General features: G+C 37.3%; 2 protein-coding genes across 3 annotated transcripts; one reads left to right on the top strand and one right to left on the bottom strand.

Moving 5' to 3' along the window:
* Nucleotides 1-7,622: 7,622 nt before the first annotated feature.
* On the top strand, nucleotides 7,623-18,446 carry LOC118646977. Its single transcript, XM_036291000.1, has 3 exons — nucleotides 7,623-10,641; nucleotides 16,815-17,564; nucleotides 17,635-18,446. Coding segments are annotated over exons 2-3 (771 nt in total). The 5' UTR covers nucleotides 7,623-10,641; nucleotides 16,815-17,563; the 3' UTR covers nucleotides 18,405-18,446.
* Nucleotides 12,193-14,884, bottom strand: LOC118644169. 2 transcript variants are annotated; one of them, XM_036290993.1, is made up of 5 exons: nucleotides 14,595-14,884; nucleotides 12,975-14,243; nucleotides 12,608-12,852; nucleotides 12,360-12,529; nucleotides 12,193-12,282 (listed from the first exon to the last, which is right to left on the bottom strand). In XM_036290993.1, the coding sequence occupies exons 2-4, from the start codon at nucleotides 14,233-14,235 to the stop codon at nucleotides 12,500-12,502; spliced, it is 1,536 nt and encodes a 511-aa protein (XP_036146886.1). In that variant the 5' UTR covers nucleotides 14,236-14,243; nucleotides 14,595-14,884; the 3' UTR covers nucleotides 12,193-12,282; nucleotides 12,360-12,499. The 2 variants fall into 2 exon arrangements, with proteins under 2 accessions (XP_036146886.1, XP_036146885.1); XM_036290992.1 differs by having other exon boundaries at nucleotides 12,975-14,364; nucleotides 14,595-14,883.
* Nucleotides 18,447-21,917: the final 3,471 nt, after the last annotated feature.

The raw sequence follows: 21,917 nt of genomic DNA, 5'->3' as shown, positions 1-21,917 counted from the left end.
CGGAAGATCAGGTGAACCATAGCTAGGCATTTAACATAAACAGTTCGTAAGATATATCCATTTCACTTGGCGACGAGATGTCGCGCCCAAGAAATAATTAAGATCGATAAACCGGCGAGATATTTGGTAGTGAAAGCGATCCTAGCCGAAAAATATCCCGGATCAAATGATCGACGAAATCCTAGACGAGATATCTCCGATAAACATCCGCACACGTGCAAACGGTCTCACGCGCCTTATCAGCGACCCCCGAAACTTGGTTCCCGCCAAGCCGCCGAATCACTCCCACTCTTACCGACTCTTGCGCTTCGCGCGTGTTCCCTACTCCGGAGCGCTAGCGGCCGCTGAGCGCAGCGCCGATTTTGCTCGATCCCTTTGTCCGCGCCCTATTTAAATCCGCGCACAGACGCCGGATCATTCATTCTCTCATTATTTTTCGACACTCGTTCAGTACCAATTCAGCGATTAAGTCAGTCATTAGTTCTCGGTCACGCGTCACTCTTCAATCTTCAAGTTATCTGCAACCTCTCTCGTACTTCGCGATCAACTCATTATTAATTAAGTTAACCAGTGCGTGCTCCGACAGACTGCTACCACCAACATATCTCTGGGACCATCTTCAACTGTCAAACCACATCAATCATTTAATTATTAGTGGACCAAACTATTGCTTCAAACCATATTATAACTCGTGAGTACTAATTAATTATTGTTTACTATCGCTCCCTAGAATATTTTCTGAAATTGAACTGTGCCATATTATAAAGAATCCTTTCGATAAGGATTAATTGTCGACTTCATTTTCCAAATAATTATAAACAACTCCTCTAGGTACAACCCTCTCCCCTCCCTTGTGCCGCGATGAATTCCACAACACCTAAAGTGAGTAGACTCAGTGATTAAAACAATCGTCGGTGAAATTAGAAAAGCCGGTATATTCGTGCTCAACGAAACTGTAGATTCCGCTAGCGAGCGTTCTATCGCTTGCCAGCGATATAAGAACAAAACCGTAGATTCCGCTAGCGAGCGTTCTATCGCTTGCCAGCGATATAAGAACAAAACCGTAGATTCCGCTAGCGAGCGTTCTATCGCTTGCCAGCGATATAAGTTAGTTAATCATTCACAAGCACGAATATACTCGACGGCCCTAATTTCCCTTGACGCAGAAAGATGCTTAACTAAGCGTTCACTCGCTTAACCAAGCGTTTATTTGTAGACCATCAAGAAGAATCGCCACCGCGCTGGGAAAAAGAAAAGAGCAAAAATCCTCAAGGCTCAACAAAAAGCCCTAGAGCGGGCTTTCGAGGAGATTGAGAATTTCGTGGGCTACCCGCTGGAACACACCCCCCTTCCTCCTCCAGTCACAGACGCTCCGCCAGGAAGAGCAATCTCTTCCCTTGATCTGTTCCAAGAAGACACCGTCCCTTTGGAAAACTATAACCAGTTAATGTCTAACGCGCCCGAAATAATCACGCTTAGCGATTCCGATCACGATTCTCCGGAGTTGGAACCTTTAGATCCAACTGCGGAATACCATAGCGATGCAGTAGCGCAGATTATTACATTTCCGCCAGAGAATTAAATAATACATGTAATAATCCTATACGTTGTTTTATTAATAAATATATACATATATATATATATCCAGATTCATTAATCTTAACTACATCAAGGTCATACTAACCAAATCCTACAAGGTTTTCCATCGGCAACAAGCTCTCGCCATACCCGGGTAGAGTTCGTGTAAGCGGGCTGCCCGAAATTTGAAAGGAGAGCTCCCGCGTCGGTCAGGCGACCGAGGCGTCGCGACGCACACATTGAGAAGAAATATCCCTAGACCCGGACGTTACACCACATAAGAATGCGTTAATGCGGCAAAGCTCTGATTGGTTGTTTCTATGACGCACGTTCTATTCCGCAGCTCTATTCCGCACCATGTGATTTCAGCCTTATTGGAGGGGCCATTGCTATTGTTACGTCTGGGTCTGGGGCTTTGAGTATATATACATGGAGGAGAAATTGCTATGGTTTCATGTAGATCGAAAGTGTGTCCAAGATCTGTGCGAGAGAGAAAGGTATATCATGATACTCGCTTTCTCTGCGCATGCGTTAATATCATTATCTGCACCGCAGTTTCAACACTTCTTGTGCACTTCTTATGCACTTTTGTACTTATTTACGAAATGTGTGTGTGCAACATTCAATTAAGGCACTATAAAAGTGAGTATTCTTACGTCCGCCATTTTTCTTCTAACTAGCATGAAAAATTAGGTATGTTTTGTATATACAGAGAGGAACCTGAAAGCGGCCACCGCGGCTTTTTTCGTGCGACCAATATTTGACTAGCATCAGCGCCAAACGTGGATGTAAAGCCCATTCTACATTAATTGCAGTCGCCAGTTGTAATTTGCAACACCCAATAAATGTCGAGCTTTAACTAGAAACTAAGCGCCTATTGGATGTCGCAAGTCGCAACTAGCTGCTTGCAATTAATGTAAAACAGACTTTACATCCACGTTTGGCGCTGATGTTAGTCAAATATCGGTCGCACGAAAAAGGCCGCGGTAGCCGCTCTCAGGTTTCTCTCTGGTATATATATACGTCAATAATCTTTAGAAACATCAAACTTTATGCGACAATGAAACGAAGACACGATATTTATGATCTTGAGACTGTAAAGGTTATTGCGATGTATTATATATGTAAAACATTATGCTAGTTACTTGCTAGTTTAAAGAAAAATGGCGGACGTAAGAATACCTACTTTTTTAGTGCTCTAATACAATGGGTGTTTACGATAATGGCTATCTTAGTAATTTTCTCTAGGACCGAAATATATGATAAGCACAACCATCTACTATCATCATGATTCGTGACAACTCAATGCTGTCCGGTATAGCCAAATCATCACAAGCAAGTTGCGAGTTGCGAGTTCCGTGAGTTTGTAGCAGGTAACCTAAAAAGTACGACATAAATAATTTGATTATTACAATTAAAAATAATCTGTTTTTAATGTATGGTAAGATTATTAACTTCATTAAAATAGTAATTATATAACACAATCATGTATTTTTAAAGTATTGTCTAAAGTAATATTAAAGAGATTATTTTATTTACAAATATTTTATTTATTAATTTGTCTATCAAGTTTCTATTATAACGTATATCTAACGCATATCTAACGTATATCTGTTTACAGTATATCTTAATTTACTATGCACTTGTATTACAAATTTAAAAAATTTATTGTAAACATTATTATTAGTTTCACATTAGTGAAATATTCATGCATAATATTTATACATAAAGATATATGATTTTTTAAAATAATGATAACACCATGCAACTTATCATTAACAGTTGTTACAAGAAAGAAAAATATTTATACTTAAATTTTTATTTTACTTGTAATCTAAAAAATATTATTAATAATGATTTATTTAGTAATTTTACATAATTTATCTCATTTGTTTCAAAGTGTTAACACCATCCGTTTAATAAAAGATGACTTTTCTAATATATATGTTAGTTAATAATAAATAATAACATTTATTGAGAATCAATGTTTAATTAAAATATTATATTAGGTTTTGAAATAATACCGTTATGATAGAAACTTGATAGACAAAATAAATATTTGTAAATAAAATAATCTCTGATATTACTTTAAACAATACTTTAAAAATACATGATTGTGTTACATATAATTACTATTTTAAAGTTAATAATCTTATCATACATTAAAAACAGATTATTTTTAATTGTAATAATCAAATTATTTATGTCGTACTTTTTAGGTTACCTGCTACAAACTCACGGAACTCGCAACTTGCTCGTGATGATTTGGCTATACCGGACAGCATTGAGTTGTCACGAATCATGATGATAGTAGATGGTTGTGCTTATCATATATTTCGGTCCTAGAGAAAATTACTCGGATACCCATTATCGTAAACACCCAGTGCCAGCCCAGCCATTGTACATATAGCGTTTGACGCATGCGCAGAGAGAGCAAGTATCATGATATACCTTTCTCTCTTGCACAGATCTTGAACACACTTTTCGGGAAAATGTCGTGTAACCCTTTCAGTGCTGGCATTCCTCCTCCATGTATATATACTCAAAGGTCTGGGGATATTTCTTCTTAAGTGTGCGTCGCGACGCCTCGGTGCCTGACCGACGCGGGAGCTCTCCTTTTGAATTTCGGGCAGCCCGCTTACACGGACTCTACCCGGGTATGGCGAGAGCTTGTTGCCAATGGAAAACCTTGTGGGGTTTGGTTAGTGTGACTTTGATGTAGTTAAGATTAAGTATAAGAAATCTGGTTGTATATATATATATATATATATATGTGTGTATATATATATATATATATACGTATATATATATATATATATATATATATATATATATATATATATATATATATTTATACTCACTATTGAATATATACTGCGTTTTAAATTTGATTATTTCACCGTTATTATAAAATTATCAAATCACGACTTCAGCGCTTATTTGTGTTTTTATATTTAAAAAAATTTTGTTATTAGAATAAATACTGATGTTAATTTTACGTAAAAACTTCGTCATTCATTAAAGTTTACACGACCTTTCCTCATCCTCGAGCAAAGATTGCATCGGGTCCGATCCCAAATTATAGCAATTAAGTTTGTTGACTTTAAATTTGGACCTACGAGCGCACGACTGAAAAATGCAGGGTCTACTGCCACGCTGACCTACATTTTATAAAAAGTGCATTCGACCCGAGGCACCTACTCTCTCTCTCTCTCTCTCTCTCTCTCTCTCTCTCTCTCTCTCTCTCTCTTTGACGTGAGTATTGGCTTGACGTGCCTGACAGTCGCTCCGCACATTTTCGTATTTCTCTGCCGCCTCTTACCCTTCGGAACTCTCTTGCTTGCAGACGGTATCTGAATCACTTGCGGGATTTCGGATTGAACTGAACGAGAGGCTACCACTCTCAGGCAGACTTTTGGTGTGGTGAGGCGCACCATCGTGGAGGGGCGCTTATCTCATGCATGGGTCAGGATCGGGCGCGTCCGCGTGAGGCAGCATCCTGCGGCTAAACCTATTTTACTCAGCCATCTAGCTCATCTTTAGGACATCCTCGCGGGGACTCCCCGACCGAGCGACTTGCCCGCCTCCGCTACCCCTGGCGTTTCTAACGGCGTTTTCGAGGTTTTCCATGATTCCGTTGGCCGGTCCCCGCGGCCGCCACCGGTGCTGGCCCCCGCGTCTCACGCGGTGGATCGGCGCGATCAGCACCCTATGAGCGGTGGACCATCCCTCTCGGAGGTTCCTATCAAGCCCCCCTCTGTACCGCTACCGACTATTTCTGTGAAGCCTACTAGGCCCGCGGCGGGATCGGGGGCTATCCCGAGGCAGCCATCTCGTAAGAACTGACGCCCACTCGCGCCTTCTCTCGCTGGTTCTGCGCATGGGTCCTTAAGGCTCTGCCACGTAAGTTGACAGTCTCTTCTCCCCCATTTCGCAGAATTCTCAGACTTTTTTTGCTAGAAACACCTATGACATAATCGCCATGTCCGAGACCTGGCTTAAGCCTGGTTCTTTTGCTGATTTGCACGGTTATTGTCTTATGACCAGCATGATAGAATTGGTAGGGATGGAGGGGGGGATTGGCCTTTACGTGCGCTCTGGTCTCAGAATACAAATCTGTGCTGCTAGAAACGTTTACTTTTCGGAGCGACTCAGAGCATCACCTACTCCTGCCCGTCTGTAGTCGGAGCTACGTGCACTGGGACTCGCCAGGCCGGTATCTTCGCGCCAGGTACAAAGTTTCTCTCCTGATGACCTTAACAACTTTTTCACCATTGCCCCTTGCCCTCCTTCACCTGATCCTGCCCCTATTTCGCCCTCTTCACACCAAAGCCTTTCTCCATCATCAACGCGCTTATCCTTTCCTCACGTCTTCCGCTTCTCCATTTCCGATCCAGCCACTTTTTACTTTTCTTACATCACACCCCGCATCCTGCTGGCTGCCTTCCGTAGACATTCCTCAAATTTCTTGATGACATAAGCCGACGTCTCCTTCTGGATAGCCTCCCTGTTACTTTTCCAGTTATCCTCGACCTCTTCAATCTCTCTCTTGATTCTTCCACTTTCCCATCTCCTTGGAAACAATCTTATGTCATTCCCCTTCCAAAAGTCAAAACACCTACTCCAGTTTCTGACTTCCGGCCCATTTCGCTCCTCTGCTTTCTCGCTAAGGTACTAGAACGCATCGTATCTGACCGCACACCTAGCATATCATCATCTGCTCGACCCGCTACAAACCGGTTTCCGGCACGGTAACAGCACGCAAACCGCGCTCATCAAACTGACCGATGACATTAGAGCTGCAGTGGACCGGAGGTCGATCACACTGCTCGTTCTCTTCGACTTCTCGAGGGCGTTCAGTTCTGTGCGGCATGACCTCCTCCTTCACAAACTCTCAAAATTTCATCTCTCAAATGCTGTCCTCCGCTGGTTCGAAACCTACCTTGCTGATAGAACTCAGCGTGTGCGTGGATCTGATGGTCTCTCTTCATCGATCAGAGTCTCTACCGGCGTACCTCAGGGCTCGATGCTGGGCTCTTTTTTGTTCGCCATGTTCATTGACGATTTATGTTATTCCATAACTAGCATTTAAGGTCTGACCATAAGACGTGACCAGTGCACGATGGCATCTATGTCCCCTCTGATCTTCTCTAGGAACCCCTGGAGTTCGCTTGGTGGGAAATGTCAGTAGATCTGTAAATCATCGGCGTAAAGAAGATGATGGCAGTGCCCTATGGAGGCTTAAGTTCCACCGAAATTGTCTCTCTACCGCCTTGCGCACTCGTCTCGTCTCCTCCCTGATCTTTTCTCTGATTATTGCGCTGGAGTCTTTACGGATCTTACTGGCCAACAAAAGTCTAAGCTGAACCGATTAATGAATGCATGCGTGCGCTTCATTTTCAATCTCCGAAGAGACTATCATGTTACGCAATATTACAACTCTCTGGGATGGCTTTCTGCGAATGGTCGAAGAGTTTATCTGATCGGCTGCCTACTCTTCACGATAAGGCGCTCAGGCTGTCCTCCTTACTTGGCTAACAACTTAGAGTGGCACCCGTTTGGCCACGTCAATATTGGCCACGTCAATATTGGTCACGTCAATATTGGCCACGCGTCAATATTGGCCACGTCAATATTGACGCGCAAACCCATGTGGTGCAGAGAAATGCTTTGCGCGCGCGCGCGCACACACACACACACACACACACACACACACACACAGGGGGTGCAAGGGGAGACTTTGGCCCCCCCTCCCGCACCCACCCCGTCCAAGTCGCAAACCCATATACAGCAATGACGTGGCCAATAGTGACGCATGGGCAATAATGATACGTGGCCAATAATGACGTGGCCAATATTGACGCGTGGCCAATATTGACGCGTGGCCATTATTAACGTGGGCAATATTGACGTGGCCAATATTGACGCGTGGCCAATATTGACGTGGCCAATCAAATCCGTGGTCAATCGGGATCGTGGTCAATATTGACGTGGCCAATCGGGACCGTGCCCAATATTGACGTGGGCAAACGGGACGCTCCCACAACTTACAGCCTCGCACAGTCTCACGTGCAGCATCGCGTGTCTCTACGACCGATCTAGCTGTTCCACGCTGTAGGATCTCCATCTTTCAGCACTCTATCCAATATTTTGCATCCACTCTGTGGAAATCCTTTCCCGCTAAACTTACAATTAGAGCACTGGATTCTGCTGGATCTTTTCGGAGGGAACTCTTTGACCATCTGCTGCGTAACGAGCGTGGATGGGCCTAGCTGCTGGGTCTCTCTCTCTCACGCTTACTTTAGCTCTACGATGTAATGTACCAAGGCGTTCTGTATAGTCATGGCAAGCTAGAAGTAAGGGGAATCGCCTCCCTCAAAACTTCTTGATTTTCCTATCGATAGGTCTCGGTCGTCGCTTCGAGCGCCCTCGGATAAATTAGGACGGGTCCGTACGGTTCGGACGGGTTCGTGGGCTCTCGGGCGAGCTCGCGCGATAAGCCCCCGGCTGGGAGTCGTTTTTCAGTGTGTATATGATTCGGAAAGAAAGCGCACACGTTTTTTGGGTTAGCAACATCAGTCTCTCGTGATTCTTTTGTGCCATTATGAGAAGTTCATGGACATAACCAGTATTACTTATTAACCGTTCTCTTGAGGTACAGAGGCTTTGGCATTTGGGCATACGGCTGCGGAGGCGGCTAGCTGATATCATCTGCGTTCTTTTGAATTCAGAGGCGACAGGTAACATTTCTCCCACGAGGATTGTCCTCTCGAGGTCAGAGGCGATCTTCGATTTACGGCTACAGCCCCGCGCTCACGTCAATCGTCCTCTTGAGGTCAGAGGCGACCGACGCCTAATACAATGCAATCAATGCCTAATACAATGCGATTGACGCCTTAATACACTCATTAAATTTTCTTCTTCATTTCAGCTAAAATTATTCCTAGTAACTTTAATTAATATTTGTTCTTTCTCTCCCCCTTTTTTTGTATACTAATTAATTCCAGTTCGCTAAGAAACCTAAAGTTCTTTTGACTTACTCTGCTTTACTTTAGTCCAATTTGTACACCAATACAACACAACAATAAATTGTAAGTTACAGTTCACATGCTTGTTGTCTTTCGTATCCTCCACTCGCTTGTCGTGTTTGCCATTGAATAATTTTAATAACCTTGACACGTTCTTTTTTCTAAACATGTAGCTTAGTTTTCATTTGCATAATTATCTATATGCATATTGTATGTTTCTCACGCTTATTTTGTTTTATTAATGTACTATATTATTGCGTTTTTCTCTAATAATGTAAAACTTATTCTGCCTACTACCTGTATGTATATTACACTATTTTGTACGCTTACTTTACTAATGTATTTCACTTATGCATATCTCTCTAATTACGTACATTTAACTCTCAGCCTGTCACTTCTATGCGCAATGTTTTACGATTATATTCTATCTTTGTACTAGTTCCTATGTTCACTATTAATATTATTGTACGATTCACGCTTTACTCTGATTATGTATACTATACGACTGTTCTTAGAGGATTATGCCCTAGAACATTAATAAATGCTCAGTCAGTCAGTCAGTCTCTCTTGCGTACCTGCGGGAATGGTAAGTTTCGTTACGTCCTTTTTTCCCTTCCTTTGAAGTATCCTCATAACCCAAATAATAAAGTTTAAATTCCATAAGGCTGGACGTAACAACCGTTTTAACGCATTACTGTCATTTTTCAACATCGTGTGAATATATAGCACGCTGAAATTATGCGTAATGCGTCATTGTTTTAATTCTTGATGCTTATTGCTCATTTTAATTAATTTTATTAGTTTCCAAACAAGTTTACAAGTATTATAATTGTTTATCATGGATAATAAATTAATAATGGTGACTGATGTTATTAAGCACCTAACAAATATATATTTGAAAACTCCAGTGATGCAATATCGAAAAGAAAAGGTGAGCTTAACTTTAATCAAACTACATTTAATTTATGTTGGCTTATGAAAAAAAAATCACACAAAAGAAGTGTATGGGTCAGGCCCATTTATTCAGTAGAGCAGCGGTTTCGTCAAGATGATAGCGACAATTTAATTACTATGTTGAGGGAAACTGATAATTTGTTCCATTTTAATTATTTAAGAATGAATGTTAACACCTTCGACCATCTTCTTCCAACAATAAAGCCTGGAATTGAAAAAAAAAATTAAAAAACCAATTGCTTCTTATACAAGACTGCAAATTTGCTTTTGATATTTAGCTAGTGGAAATAGCATGAGATCAATAAGATACGCATTTCGAATTTCTGCAAACACTGTTTCGCAAATAATTTATGAAACTTATAATGAAATCTGGCTGAAAATAAAGGATTTAGTTATGCCACTACCAAACAAGGACAAAGATTGCAGAAGATTTTGAAGCAATGTGAATTTCCCTCACTGTATTAGAGCAATAGATGGGAAACACATTTTAATAAAAGTATAATAATTTATCCAGACATTTTTTGTATTTAACATTCATAAAATAGACTAATTTAAAATCAAATTACAGGCTCCTCCTTACAGTGGCTCATTTTATTATTCTTAAGAAACACGGTAGTCGCTCGCGCCAAATAAACGCGCAGCACGAGCCCGACTGTGCTCTTTACATGAGTATGTGACTTGCGAGCAATCGAGATTATCGAATCTCAGAAACGAATCGACTTCTAGGCTCAATCAAAAGCTTGGGGTCGATGTGTATAAGAAAACTATTTGTATAAGAAAACTGTCAAAATTTTCATGTAACAAACGTCATTGTCATCGACCTCTCAGATCAGAAAATGTCACTTTCACACTTTTGATAAAAGAGGCGCTTGTGTACTATAAACCCGCCTCAGGTTATTTAGAAATCTGTCATACCGACGAAATATAGTAGCATGATGGCATTAGCAGCGGTCACATTCGCATGCTTCTTGGGCAACGTTCTATTTCACGCATAATATTTAACGTTAATAATCATGTGTGTAATAAAACGGAACCCAGCCATTCGTATCATCACTACGGCGTTTGCATCGTGTGTAATGGGGTATGTGGGTCGCCAAAGGTTCGCATGAAGTGACGTGCAGTATGAGGTTATGTTGTTATAACAGTTCCTGAAGTAATAATGCATATTATACCGTTATGTTTAATGCAAGGTCTACAATGTCAGCAGGAGTAATGAAGTAGAAGTAAGAAGTAAGAATCATAAAATAAAAAAAATTTGCCCATTTCGTTTACTTTCGGTTTTTAATTGATAATAATTGCCCATACATTGGTGACAAAATCCAAGCAACACATATTAGTCAAGATGACATCAAACTGACATCAACTTGAGGTCAAATAAAACAAAGTCATTTTGACATCAATCAGTCCCTCAATATTGACCAATTTTTGATGTCATTTGGACGTCAAAATGACATCACATTGACTATTTTAATGAATTTATACATACGCTGGCAAAAATGTAAAATCTAAGCGTAAGTCAAATGTAAAGAGAGAGTAATAGAAGCGTTAACTAATTATCCTTCTACGAAGTGTAAATTGAAACATTAAAATGTAAAAGAAGCGTTAACACTTCTTTTACATTTCATTGTTTCAATTTACGTTTCATAGAAGGTTTGTTAACGCTTCTATTACTCTCTCTTTACATTCGACTTAAGCTCCGATTTTACATTTTCACCAGGGTAAACTTGTATAACTACATAATTGTAGTCATAAAGAAAATTTCAATCACAATTTATAATAGAAATGCAATTGAATTATTTTCTTTACTTATATAGTTATGTAATTATGCAGGTTTGCCTAAATAGATAGAAACTATTCCACAAACATGATATAATGTGTGTCGCGGTCACGATAAAAAATACAATAAGTAATAGGTCTCAAGTGTAATCGCTTTATTTTTCTACACTTAATTTTCTACTAATAAACCATCTGCGTGTTATATATATATCTCATACAGTATAATATCTTTTAAATCTGTAGAAAAGTTACAGAATCTCTCAAACTTATTGTAATCTCTTAAACTTATTTAATAAAATACAATGAATACAAACAATTTTTCAAAATAATTTCATCAATAAAATATATAAACAAAAAGAAACATATACATGAATTTTAACGATTGTTTCAATTTTTTACTATAGAATAGATTACCAACTGTAACATCTTTATACACACATGTACGGCATATGCACATACATATGTCGTGAATTAAGTTTGCAGTTGGTAATCAGATAGCACAGAGAGTTCGAAAAGAATTCAATTGTATGTCATCAATTATGAATTCTTTTTGAGATGGAAAAGTTCTTTTTGTAAAAAGAATTCTTTTTGTAAAAAGAACTTTTTTTGCATCTCAAAAAGAATTTATAATTAGTGACATATAATTGAGTTCTTTTTTAACTCTGTGCTATCTGGGTAATCCATTTCCCGTAAAAAAAAAATTTAGAACAGTTAAGATTCATTCCGTATATAAAAAAAATAGAAATTTGTATATATAAAATCTTAAACTTACAAATATCACAAAATTATTGATTGAAAATAAAGCTGTAAGCATAATTGCAAATACTTCAAAAAAACACGAAGAATTAATCGATGACCAAGCGCTGTGCACTCGTGTTTAACCATCTTTTCATAGTAGCCTCGGCTTCTAAGAGTTTACTACCAGGATACAACTTGAGAAGTGAACCTGAAAAAATATGGATTGCATGAATATTGAGCTTGAGAAAAAAAAACATTACAAGCATTAATTGAAATAATACTCACAAAATATTACTTCTTTTAATTTTGATTTCTGGAAGTTAAGTTTTGTTTTGTTGGTCCCACTCCAACTCATCATTCTGGAGAGACGGTTCGATATACATCGTCTCATTAATTTTCCTGTTGCCTTTCCCTCCATCACACAATCAAGAACAAGCGCATGGAAAAAAATCCACCTAAGAAAAAAAGTTAAAATAAGTTATATCGTTCTTGAACAATTTCTTATAAGTAGACGAATTTAAAAAATTATTAACTGTGCTGATGAAATTAATTTCACTTTGCAAGAATTTTTCGAAATTTTCGAAATCATCCTCAGATTGGAGTGGGAGAGATGGAACATTATTAGGTCTCTTGAGCGCAATTTCTTCCGGATATAGCTTCTTCATGAGTCGCTGATTTTGAATCATGATAAAATCCAGCTTACTGTTCAATTCATGGAGTAATTCCATTTTCACCATTTCGACACTGGATCCCGAATATACTGATTCGGATGAATTGGCTAAAACAATGTATTCCTTGTATTAGAAACAAATAAGCCTTGTATTAAGAAAAATAAGCTGTTAATAGAATTCTTTTTCTAAGATGCATTTAAGAAATCGGTATAAATCTGTATAAACTCACTGTTCTGTAACGACATGAAATTTCTTGAAATTTTCTCCTTTGATTTATCCAAAAATGTATTCTGTTGGGTATAAAACGGAGTATTCTGTTCTGTTGATGCGACTGAATCTGATGAATACTTATCATCATCTACGACAATTTTATATAAAGAAGATGCTTCACCAAGGTTTTTCGTTGGACTGAATTTATTATCACTTATCAATTTGATACAAGTTGCTTTAAATTGCTTCTTTTGTGATTCATTGAATACCGTTGCAGGAATATTTTCCTTCGCCAACGTATCATATCGTACGTATCGTAATTGGGAGACCATTCCAGTTCCAATCCTTTCTAATGGTGACACACCAGTGTGATGTTCAGGGTTTTCTCTGACATTATATGATTCGTCAGATCTAAGATTGGCATTCATATCAATAAAAATTTCGCGACTTCTATACCTGCAACCTCTGACGCAACACTTTTCACAGGCAAAAGTTCCACCATGCCCGATGCAGTATTTGACGAAAGCTCGAGCAGGGGCGTCCAGAACATAATTTCTTACTCTAAACGGATAAATAGTCTCATTAAATTCAAAACCATTTTCTTGAAGATCAGACACTTCTGCAACATATTCTTCCAGAAATAGATTCAAGTTATTAGGTTTGCCGTCACCATAAAATACTGCTATAATAAATGGTGCATCCTGATTGGCAAAATTCCCCAAAATAGGCCAAAATTCTTTTTGAGAATGACTCTGCGGAAAGGGTTTCATTCCATCAATATTGACATCCATCACAATTTCTTGATTAGCAGCAAAATATTCCTTTGACAATTTTGATCGAATATTGGATCTGATACCCTTGTACCACAATTGTCCATTTCCAATATTTTTCACAGGTATGCTTCGAGGAGTACTTAGAAGAGATCTGTAGTCCTTTGGAAGTTCTGGGAAGACAACGCTTAGGATTTGTAATAACTCATTAATTTTCTGTCCCCTTACATGTCCTATTCCCCATATCTTAAGACTCCTCAACAAATACGCACTAATTCGTCTATCATTTACAATGAGATCGTTTTCAAGATTAATTTGATTGATCCACATATTTTCCTCATCTTCTACTATAATGTCTGGATTCTCACTATACTCATTGTCATCACTTGACTCGTCATTTTCTTCAAAATCAATGTTGTGATCCACCAATGCATCGTGCAGATCGAAATTTTCTTCTTCAATGTCATTACTCTTATCGACATAATTATTGGGGTATTCTGCCTGCGGCATGCCATTGCCTGCGAGATTCGTGTTATTATTAGCAATTTCTATTTGTGCAGCTCTTTCTGAGATACGTTGAAGATTCAATCGCCTGACTGCTTCAATACGAGCAGCACGACGCCAAGTACGTCTGTGTTGCTAATAAAACATACAAAAAATGAAACAAAAAATCATCAATTATTTAATAAATCTATCTATTTTTTTTTTATTTACACCCGACTAAAATTTCGACTGTCAAACAATCTAACAATTAACTTTGTTACCCACGCCTCGTTGTTACATGGTTAGATTAGGTTAGGTTAGAGTGACTGGGCAAAATTATTTATAAGAAATAAAAATATGAACAAAAATAAGTCTCAAGTATTTACCGGTCTATCTTCCATGTTAAAATGTTGTAAAAAAAAGCACCGGAAAATGACACAACGTGTTCACGCACACTCGAAGTTTTTCACTTTTCTTTGTAGTTGTGGTTGTGGCCAGAAAAGTCCACTGATCGACGGACTCGTGACGGTTTAGGCTGTGTTTCAAAATTGCTGTCAGTACTGAAAATCTATAGTTTCCGTTACGTACACGTATAGATTTTCAGTACTCACAGCAATTTTGAACACAGTATACACACGTCCGTGCTTCTCTCGCAGATGCTCACGCGCAGGCTACGCGAGTGGTGGGAGATCTACTGTCTCTTTCCGTTTCCTTTTCGTTATGTAAATATAACTCAAAACTGATCAAGTAACCGATTGCGTAACTTTATTATTTGTTAATTAATAAATATTAATTATTATTTATTTAATTTATATTTAATATTAAATTAATATTGATTATATTATTTTATTAAATTAAATAAAATTAATTCTTATTTAAATTGAAATTAATAGTTATGGTAAATTAATATAAATATTAATTAATTTTTTATTAATATAAATATTAATTTAAAAAAATGTTAATTGTAGTTATATAATGCACTTGTTTAAATATTAGTGTTGTCAAATTTATAATAAATTATAAAAATCCTAATGCGCTATAGTATATTGAATTATTGCTTAAACTGATTAGTTTAATTAATAAATACATTTTTTAACATTATATTACAATTTTATTTGCAACATTTTTGTAAAACTGATACTTTTTGAGATATTTTGAAAGCCTGATCTACGTATAGAGGTGAGAAGATAAAATCAAATTAACCAAGTTAAAATGATATTATGTCAACCTCATAATACCGTTCATTTATTTACAGATATCACTTTATCTATATGAATTTATGCAAATAATTCACTTACATACCAAATATAATGGAAATAAATAAAAAAGCATTAGGTCAAAATACAATCAAGTTAAAGTCATTTTGAATCAATGACGAATTTCGAGTCAATTTGATGTCTTTTTGACATCAACTTGACTAATATGTGTTGCTTGGGAAAGATGCTTCTTATACTTAAACTTTTTAATATTTAACCACATACATAACTCTACGTCACATTTCATCTATTTAATCAACAACACCAATGTAAAATTAAATAATCAGTGAGTAAGAAGCCCAGATTTTACACTGGTTTCAATGAGATAGATAAGATGTGTGATATAGAATTGTGAATTAGTTAAATATTGCTGCAATTGTCAATAAATATTCACAACTATTAATTAGCTTAAATAAAACTTTAAATAAACGTTTTTAATAATACTAATTTTTATTCTTTGGTATCAAGAAACACGGTAGTGTCTCGCACCAAGTGAACGCACAGCGCGATACTAATAACCAGGGTTGGGAAAATTACTTTTTAAAAGTAACTCGTTACCGTTACCGTTACTCTTGATAAATAGTAACTCGTTACCGTTACTCGTTACCGGTTGTAAAAAGTAACGCGTTACCGTTACTTTAAAAATAACAAAAAATCGTTACTTTTCGTTACTTCTTAATGATAAGACAGATCTATAAAATAGGATACTAAGACGTACAGAATATAAAATTGGAAGATATTTATCTTTAAATACTTTTATATATTTTTAGTGCATATCTATATTATTATACATATTACAATTTTTATATACTTCGTACACTTTAAACGTTTACCTATTCATATACCTATTATCCAGATAGCACAAAGAATTCAAAATAATTTTTTTAATAATTTTTTTTATGTCACCAATTACGTGTTACGTCCGGGACTTAACGTTTTTCTTCTCGTTGTCCTTGTAAGGAAAATAATTAAGTAAGAGGAATCGTATTCTAACGGTCGCCGAAAGCAAGAAATGTTTGCAGAGGATCGCTCTATCGTCACGCACAAGTTTGTGAGATATAGCGACAATTAAAATTTTTTTTTTAGAAATAATAAATACATAAACCGAAGGAAATAGTGATCAAACAAATGCATAGTTCCCCATCTGTAAACTATTTTGAAAGCGACCGTTAGATATGATTTAATTCTTTCGGGAAGTCTGGGGCAATGTCGAGTCTAGAATTAAAAAAAATAAATAATAACTTTATTACCGAATATTACTCTAACAATGCCCTGGATCGGTACCCGATCCAGGGCATTGTTAGAGTAATATTCGGTAATAAAGTTATTATTTATTTTTTTTAATTCTAGACTACCCATGCTAAGCAAAGGAAAAGGGAAATATTGAAACTCAATGAAATTAAAATCTTCAAATAAGGAACCTCTGGAAACTATAAAAATTTATTATTCACAGCAAAAACGCTGTCCGCGCTCAATCAATAAGAGTATGTTTCTCACTAAAATTCTACAGAAAGACATAAAGACCCTTTTTTTGCTTGCTTGTTTGTTTGAGTGACCTAAAGATAAGAGAAGCGAAAATTATAAACATCCCTCTCCTATACTCAAAACCAAAACCAAATCGGGCGGAGACGAAAAGAGATGGACCAATAGCTGATCATCTCTACGAAATAATAATTTCGCGAGTTCCCAATAGACAAGCTCCAAATTTGGTGGTTTTGAAAGGGCCCACCAATCCAAGAATAACACCGTCTACACCTTCCCTTCGGAAAATTGAGTATAAAACGCGATCCCAAAGACCGCGATCAGCTTTTCCGCTTTTTACTCTTGACCAAGTGCGAGTCCAAAAATTTCGCGAGTTCGCCAATTCACGATTTTTCACGATTGCTCGAGTGCGAGTCGGGACAAATATTAAGTGTCGAACAAAAGCGAACCGCAAGTGAAGTGAGTACACTGGTGTACTTCCGTGGGTTATCACTCTCCAGTTCCACCAGCCTAGAGTCCTGACGGACTAACTTGTTCCGGCCAACCGAGAACCGCCCGAGTACCCAAAGATCGGCACTCCGGATTATGCTCCCCCCAGAGGAAACATCCCGAAAAGTAGTAAGTCTCTAGACATAAATTTTCACCGGGTCCCGATTTCCGTTATGTAAAATAAAACTTAAAATTGTAGTGGACAATAGTTTCTTCCATCGTAATCGGTCGAACCTAAAGAGAAAACGGAGATGGGCGATCAGGCGGGCTCGCGCTTATCCGGACCCTACCACGCTCACTTCGCGTTCAGAGGGCTGTTCACCTTCGATGGGAAACGCGGACTTCGATCCTGCCCTTCGAGAGTCCGACCGGCCGTTCCGGTGCGCGGATTCAGAGACAGTCATTCGAGAGTCCGACCGAGCGTTCCGGTGCGCAGATTCAGAGCCTGTTGCTCGAGAGTCCGACCGGCCGTTCCGGTGCGCGAATTCAGAGGCTGTCATCGTCCAAACATCCGAAGATAGCACCCACAACACCCGTAATTTCGCCACGGTCTCGGATTCTAACAATAGACAATTTTCTTCACCTTTTCTTCCCTCACCTCACTATTCCCCTATCAGTTCTCCCGAACCAGAAGAGGTTCCTCCGCCACCTTCACCCACACTATCCCTTGAGTTTTTAGCCGAATTCCCCCTCCTACCTCCCCGTCCAAGATATTACTATTATGATGGCACCCAAACCTCCTTATTAAAAATTTTAGAACAATTCCCCCTCAAAATAGATCCTTTTCTCCACCATTTCCGCGACCTTACAATTAATCCGGAAGCGATCGACCCAGAAGTCCTTTTAGACATTCTACCCGCCCTCGCTTCTAACGACCCTATCTTAGTATTTACACTTACTATTTCGATCCTTTTGCTATCCCCGCCGACTTTTTCTATAACTTCTTTCCCCCTTCATACGCCACCGTAGAAGAGTTACCTTGACATTCAAATCTCCTCCCGATTTAGAAAAGAAAAAATAATTGTATTAGCTTTTTAGCCGATCTTTCAAATTATTTTGTAATTATAATATCTAATCTTCGATTATCTGTGATTATATTAGCCGATTTTTCGAATTATTTTTGTAATCATGCTAGCCGATTTATAAACTATTATTATTATGTATGTTGCCCTATTCATTATTCAAATTATTATTCTGTCACCTTTTTCATTTTTTAATATTAAATTTCTTATTTATCATTATGTTAACCAGCATTAAAATTATTATTGTATCCATGCAAATCTACCCAATATTATACCGACAGTATTAATACTATTTTTATAAAACATGACTTCAGCGCTTATTCTAATGTACAAAACGTTCAAATAAATTCTTTATATGTAGTTTTTAAATAATTTTCATTAACTATTTAATTTCAAAAACCACCCCCGGATCTCCACTCCCTAATCAAAGATTGCACAAGGTCCAGTCCCGAGTTAAAGTGATTCAATTCACTGACTCAAAACTTGGACCACGAGCGCATGACACAGAAACAGGGTTATAACGGGCTTGAAAGGGCACGCTGACCCATATTCTGCGTTGTAAAAAGTGCGTTCAACCCGAGGCACCTACCCTCTCTTATTGTGTGCCTACGGGAATTCTATAAGTTTTGTTGCGTCCCTCCTTGCCTTACCTGCGTATTCGAAACAAATTAGGTTTCTTAAGGCTGGACGTAACATATGAATTCTTCTTTAGATGCAAAAATAAATCTTTTTCTAAGATGAATTCTTTTTTTAGATGCAAAAATTTTTTTTCTCTCCTGTTCTTTAGTCTTCTTGCTTGCTTAGCAACCCAGCAAACACAAAGTTACATGTAACGTGCTTGTTAGTTGTAATTTCCCACTCAATAACATAATTGCAATATAACACACGTGTTATATTACAATTACATTGTTGAGTGGGAAATTACAACTAACAGGTACGTTACATGTAACTTAGTGTTTGGTGGGAAGACGGTAAGTATTTCCACGTTTATGTACCGGCCTTATATTTAAAAGTAACAATAAAAGTAACTGCGTTTTGTTACTCGTTACAAAAGAAAATATAACGTCATTTTTTCGTTACTAAAAAAGAAAAGTAACGGCGTTACCAAATCGTTACAGAAAAAAAGTAACGGTGACGGTAACGACGTTACAAGTAACGCGTTACTTTCCAACCCTGCTAATAACGTAATATATAATGCTGGTATCTTGGTGACAAAAGATGGTTCTTATGAGTAAATATAATTTGCCCACGTTTCAAAATGGCTACGTTCGAAATGGCCACGTCCGAAATGACCACGTTCGGAATGGCCACGTTCGAAATGGCCATGTTCAAATTGGTCACGTTCAAAATTGGTTATGAAACGTTTGAAACGGTCATGTTTGGAATGATTTTTTTCTTGTTTGCGTGGAAAGTTGCAAACTCATGTGGTGCAAAAAATGATTTGCGCGCGCGCGCGCGCACACACACACACACACACACACACACATGGGGGAAGAGCAAGGGGGGGCCTTCGGCCCCCCTCCCGCACCCACCCCATCTAAGTCGTTAACCCATGTGCATTGTACTAGAAATTATGTAAAACATACGTGGCCATTTCGAACGTGACCATTTTGGACGTGGCCGTTTCGGACGTGGTCGTTTCGAACGTTGGCAAATTGAAATCCGTGCAATATTTCTCGTGGCCATTCCAAACGTGGCCATTTCAAACGTGGCCGTTTCGGACGTGGCCGTTTCAAACGTGGGCAAATTGAACTACGTACAATATTTCCCGTGGCCATTCCGAACGTGGCCTTTTCGAACGTGGTCAAATTTACGCTTGGCCATTTCAAACGTGGCCATTTCGGACGCTCCCATTCTTATCCTTACAACGTTATCAATATTTAACTAACGCACAACTCTACGTCACACCTCACCTATTTAACCATCAACATCAATGTAAAATTAATTAATCAGAGAGCAACATATATAACTCAGATTTTACACTGGTGTCGATGAGATAGATGAGATGTCGTGTGATTTAGAATTGTGGATTAGTTAAATGTTGCTGTAATTGTCAATCAATATTCACAACTATTAATTAGCTTAATTAAAACTTTAAATAAACGTTCTTAATAATACTAATTTTTATTCTTTGGTTTACTAGTAATATATATAATTTCTGTAGTATCTTAGTGACAAAAGATGGTCCTGAATCCTTACAACATTCTCAATAATTAACCAATGCCTAACTCTATGTCACACCTCATCTATTTAATCATCAACATCAATGTAAAATTAATTAATCAGAGAGTGACATGATTCAGATTTTACATTGGTATTCATGAGATAGAAGAGATGTTGTGTGATATAGAATTGTGGATCAGTTAAATATTGCTGTAATTGTCAATCAATATTCACAATTATTAATTAGCTTGAATAAAACTTTAAATAAATGTTTTTAATAATACTAATTTTTATTCTTTACTTTACTAGTAATATATTTAAAAAATTACAAAATCCAAGATAATACTTTTGATCATATCAAATTCAACCTAAGTAATATATAATTTATAAATACTACAAAATGCATGATATCCAAACAAAAGTATCTTTTTAAAAAAGGTAAAAAAAACACGCCAAGTGTGTGGTTTTTCTTTGAGGAAAAAATCACAAAATCCAAGAATATTTTTGATAAATTCAACTTAAGTGATATTTTTTTATAACAAAAAAAATCACAAATCCAAGATAAAACTTTTGATCAAATTCAACCTAAGTAATATACATTCATAAAATGGTATAACTTTGATTATTAAAGTAACAATTATTTAAAATAAAAAATTATTGTATTCACACACACAAATTAATTTTTCTTCGAAAATAATAATATGTAAATATTTTGCGCCAATGAAGAGTGAACACTACAAAATAAGTGTTAATTTTTTTCTCTACAAAAATAATGATATAAAGAAATATGCGGCAATCTATAAAAATAGATGTTTATTTTTCGGCTGGCATTCATAGTTTGATTTTCCATTAAGCTTGTATCAGACTAAGGATTGATATTGGGATGGGATTGAATTGAAATGTAATTAATTAGGAACAAAATAAATATCCTTTAACTTTGCTTTGAATGGTCAAATTCCAATAAATATTTTACTATAGAAACTTGGCGCCGCTAAACCGAATAATTTGTTTTAATACAAAATCGCTTTTTTACAAATTAATTTATATAATTAAATAATACGTGTAACATTACACACCCACGCATGAGAGAAAGAAAGAGAAAGAGAGATATCATTTGAACATAAGCAGGCATAAAAGACTAAGATATTAAAAATTGCTTCCTTATAAACTAAGTTATATACTAAACACATGCACACAGACATTCAGATACACGCACAAAAAAAAAAAAAGAAAGAGAGTTGGCAAATTATTCGGTTTAGCGGCGCCAAGTTTCTATAATAAAATATTTATTGGAATT

This window comes from Monomorium pharaonis, chromosome 8 (genome assembly GCF_013373865.1).
Source record: "Monomorium pharaonis isolate MP-MQ-018 chromosome 8, ASM1337386v2, whole genome shotgun sequence".
NCBI lineage: Eukaryota > Metazoa > Arthropoda > Insecta > Hymenoptera > Formicidae > Monomorium > Monomorium pharaonis.
This window is presented reverse-complemented; position numbering and strand designations above follow the sequence as displayed.

Coding starts and splice junctions, on each gene's coding strand:
- LOC118644169 (XM_036290992.1), bottom strand. Junction 12,853..12,974: donor TTTCATGTCGTTACAGAACA/GTGAGTTTATAC, acceptor ACATTGTTTTAG/CCAATTCATCCGAATCAGTA. Junction 12,530..12,607: donor AAATTAATTTCATCAGCACA/GTTAATAATTTT, acceptor TTTTTTTCTTAG/GTGGATTTTTTTCCATGCGC.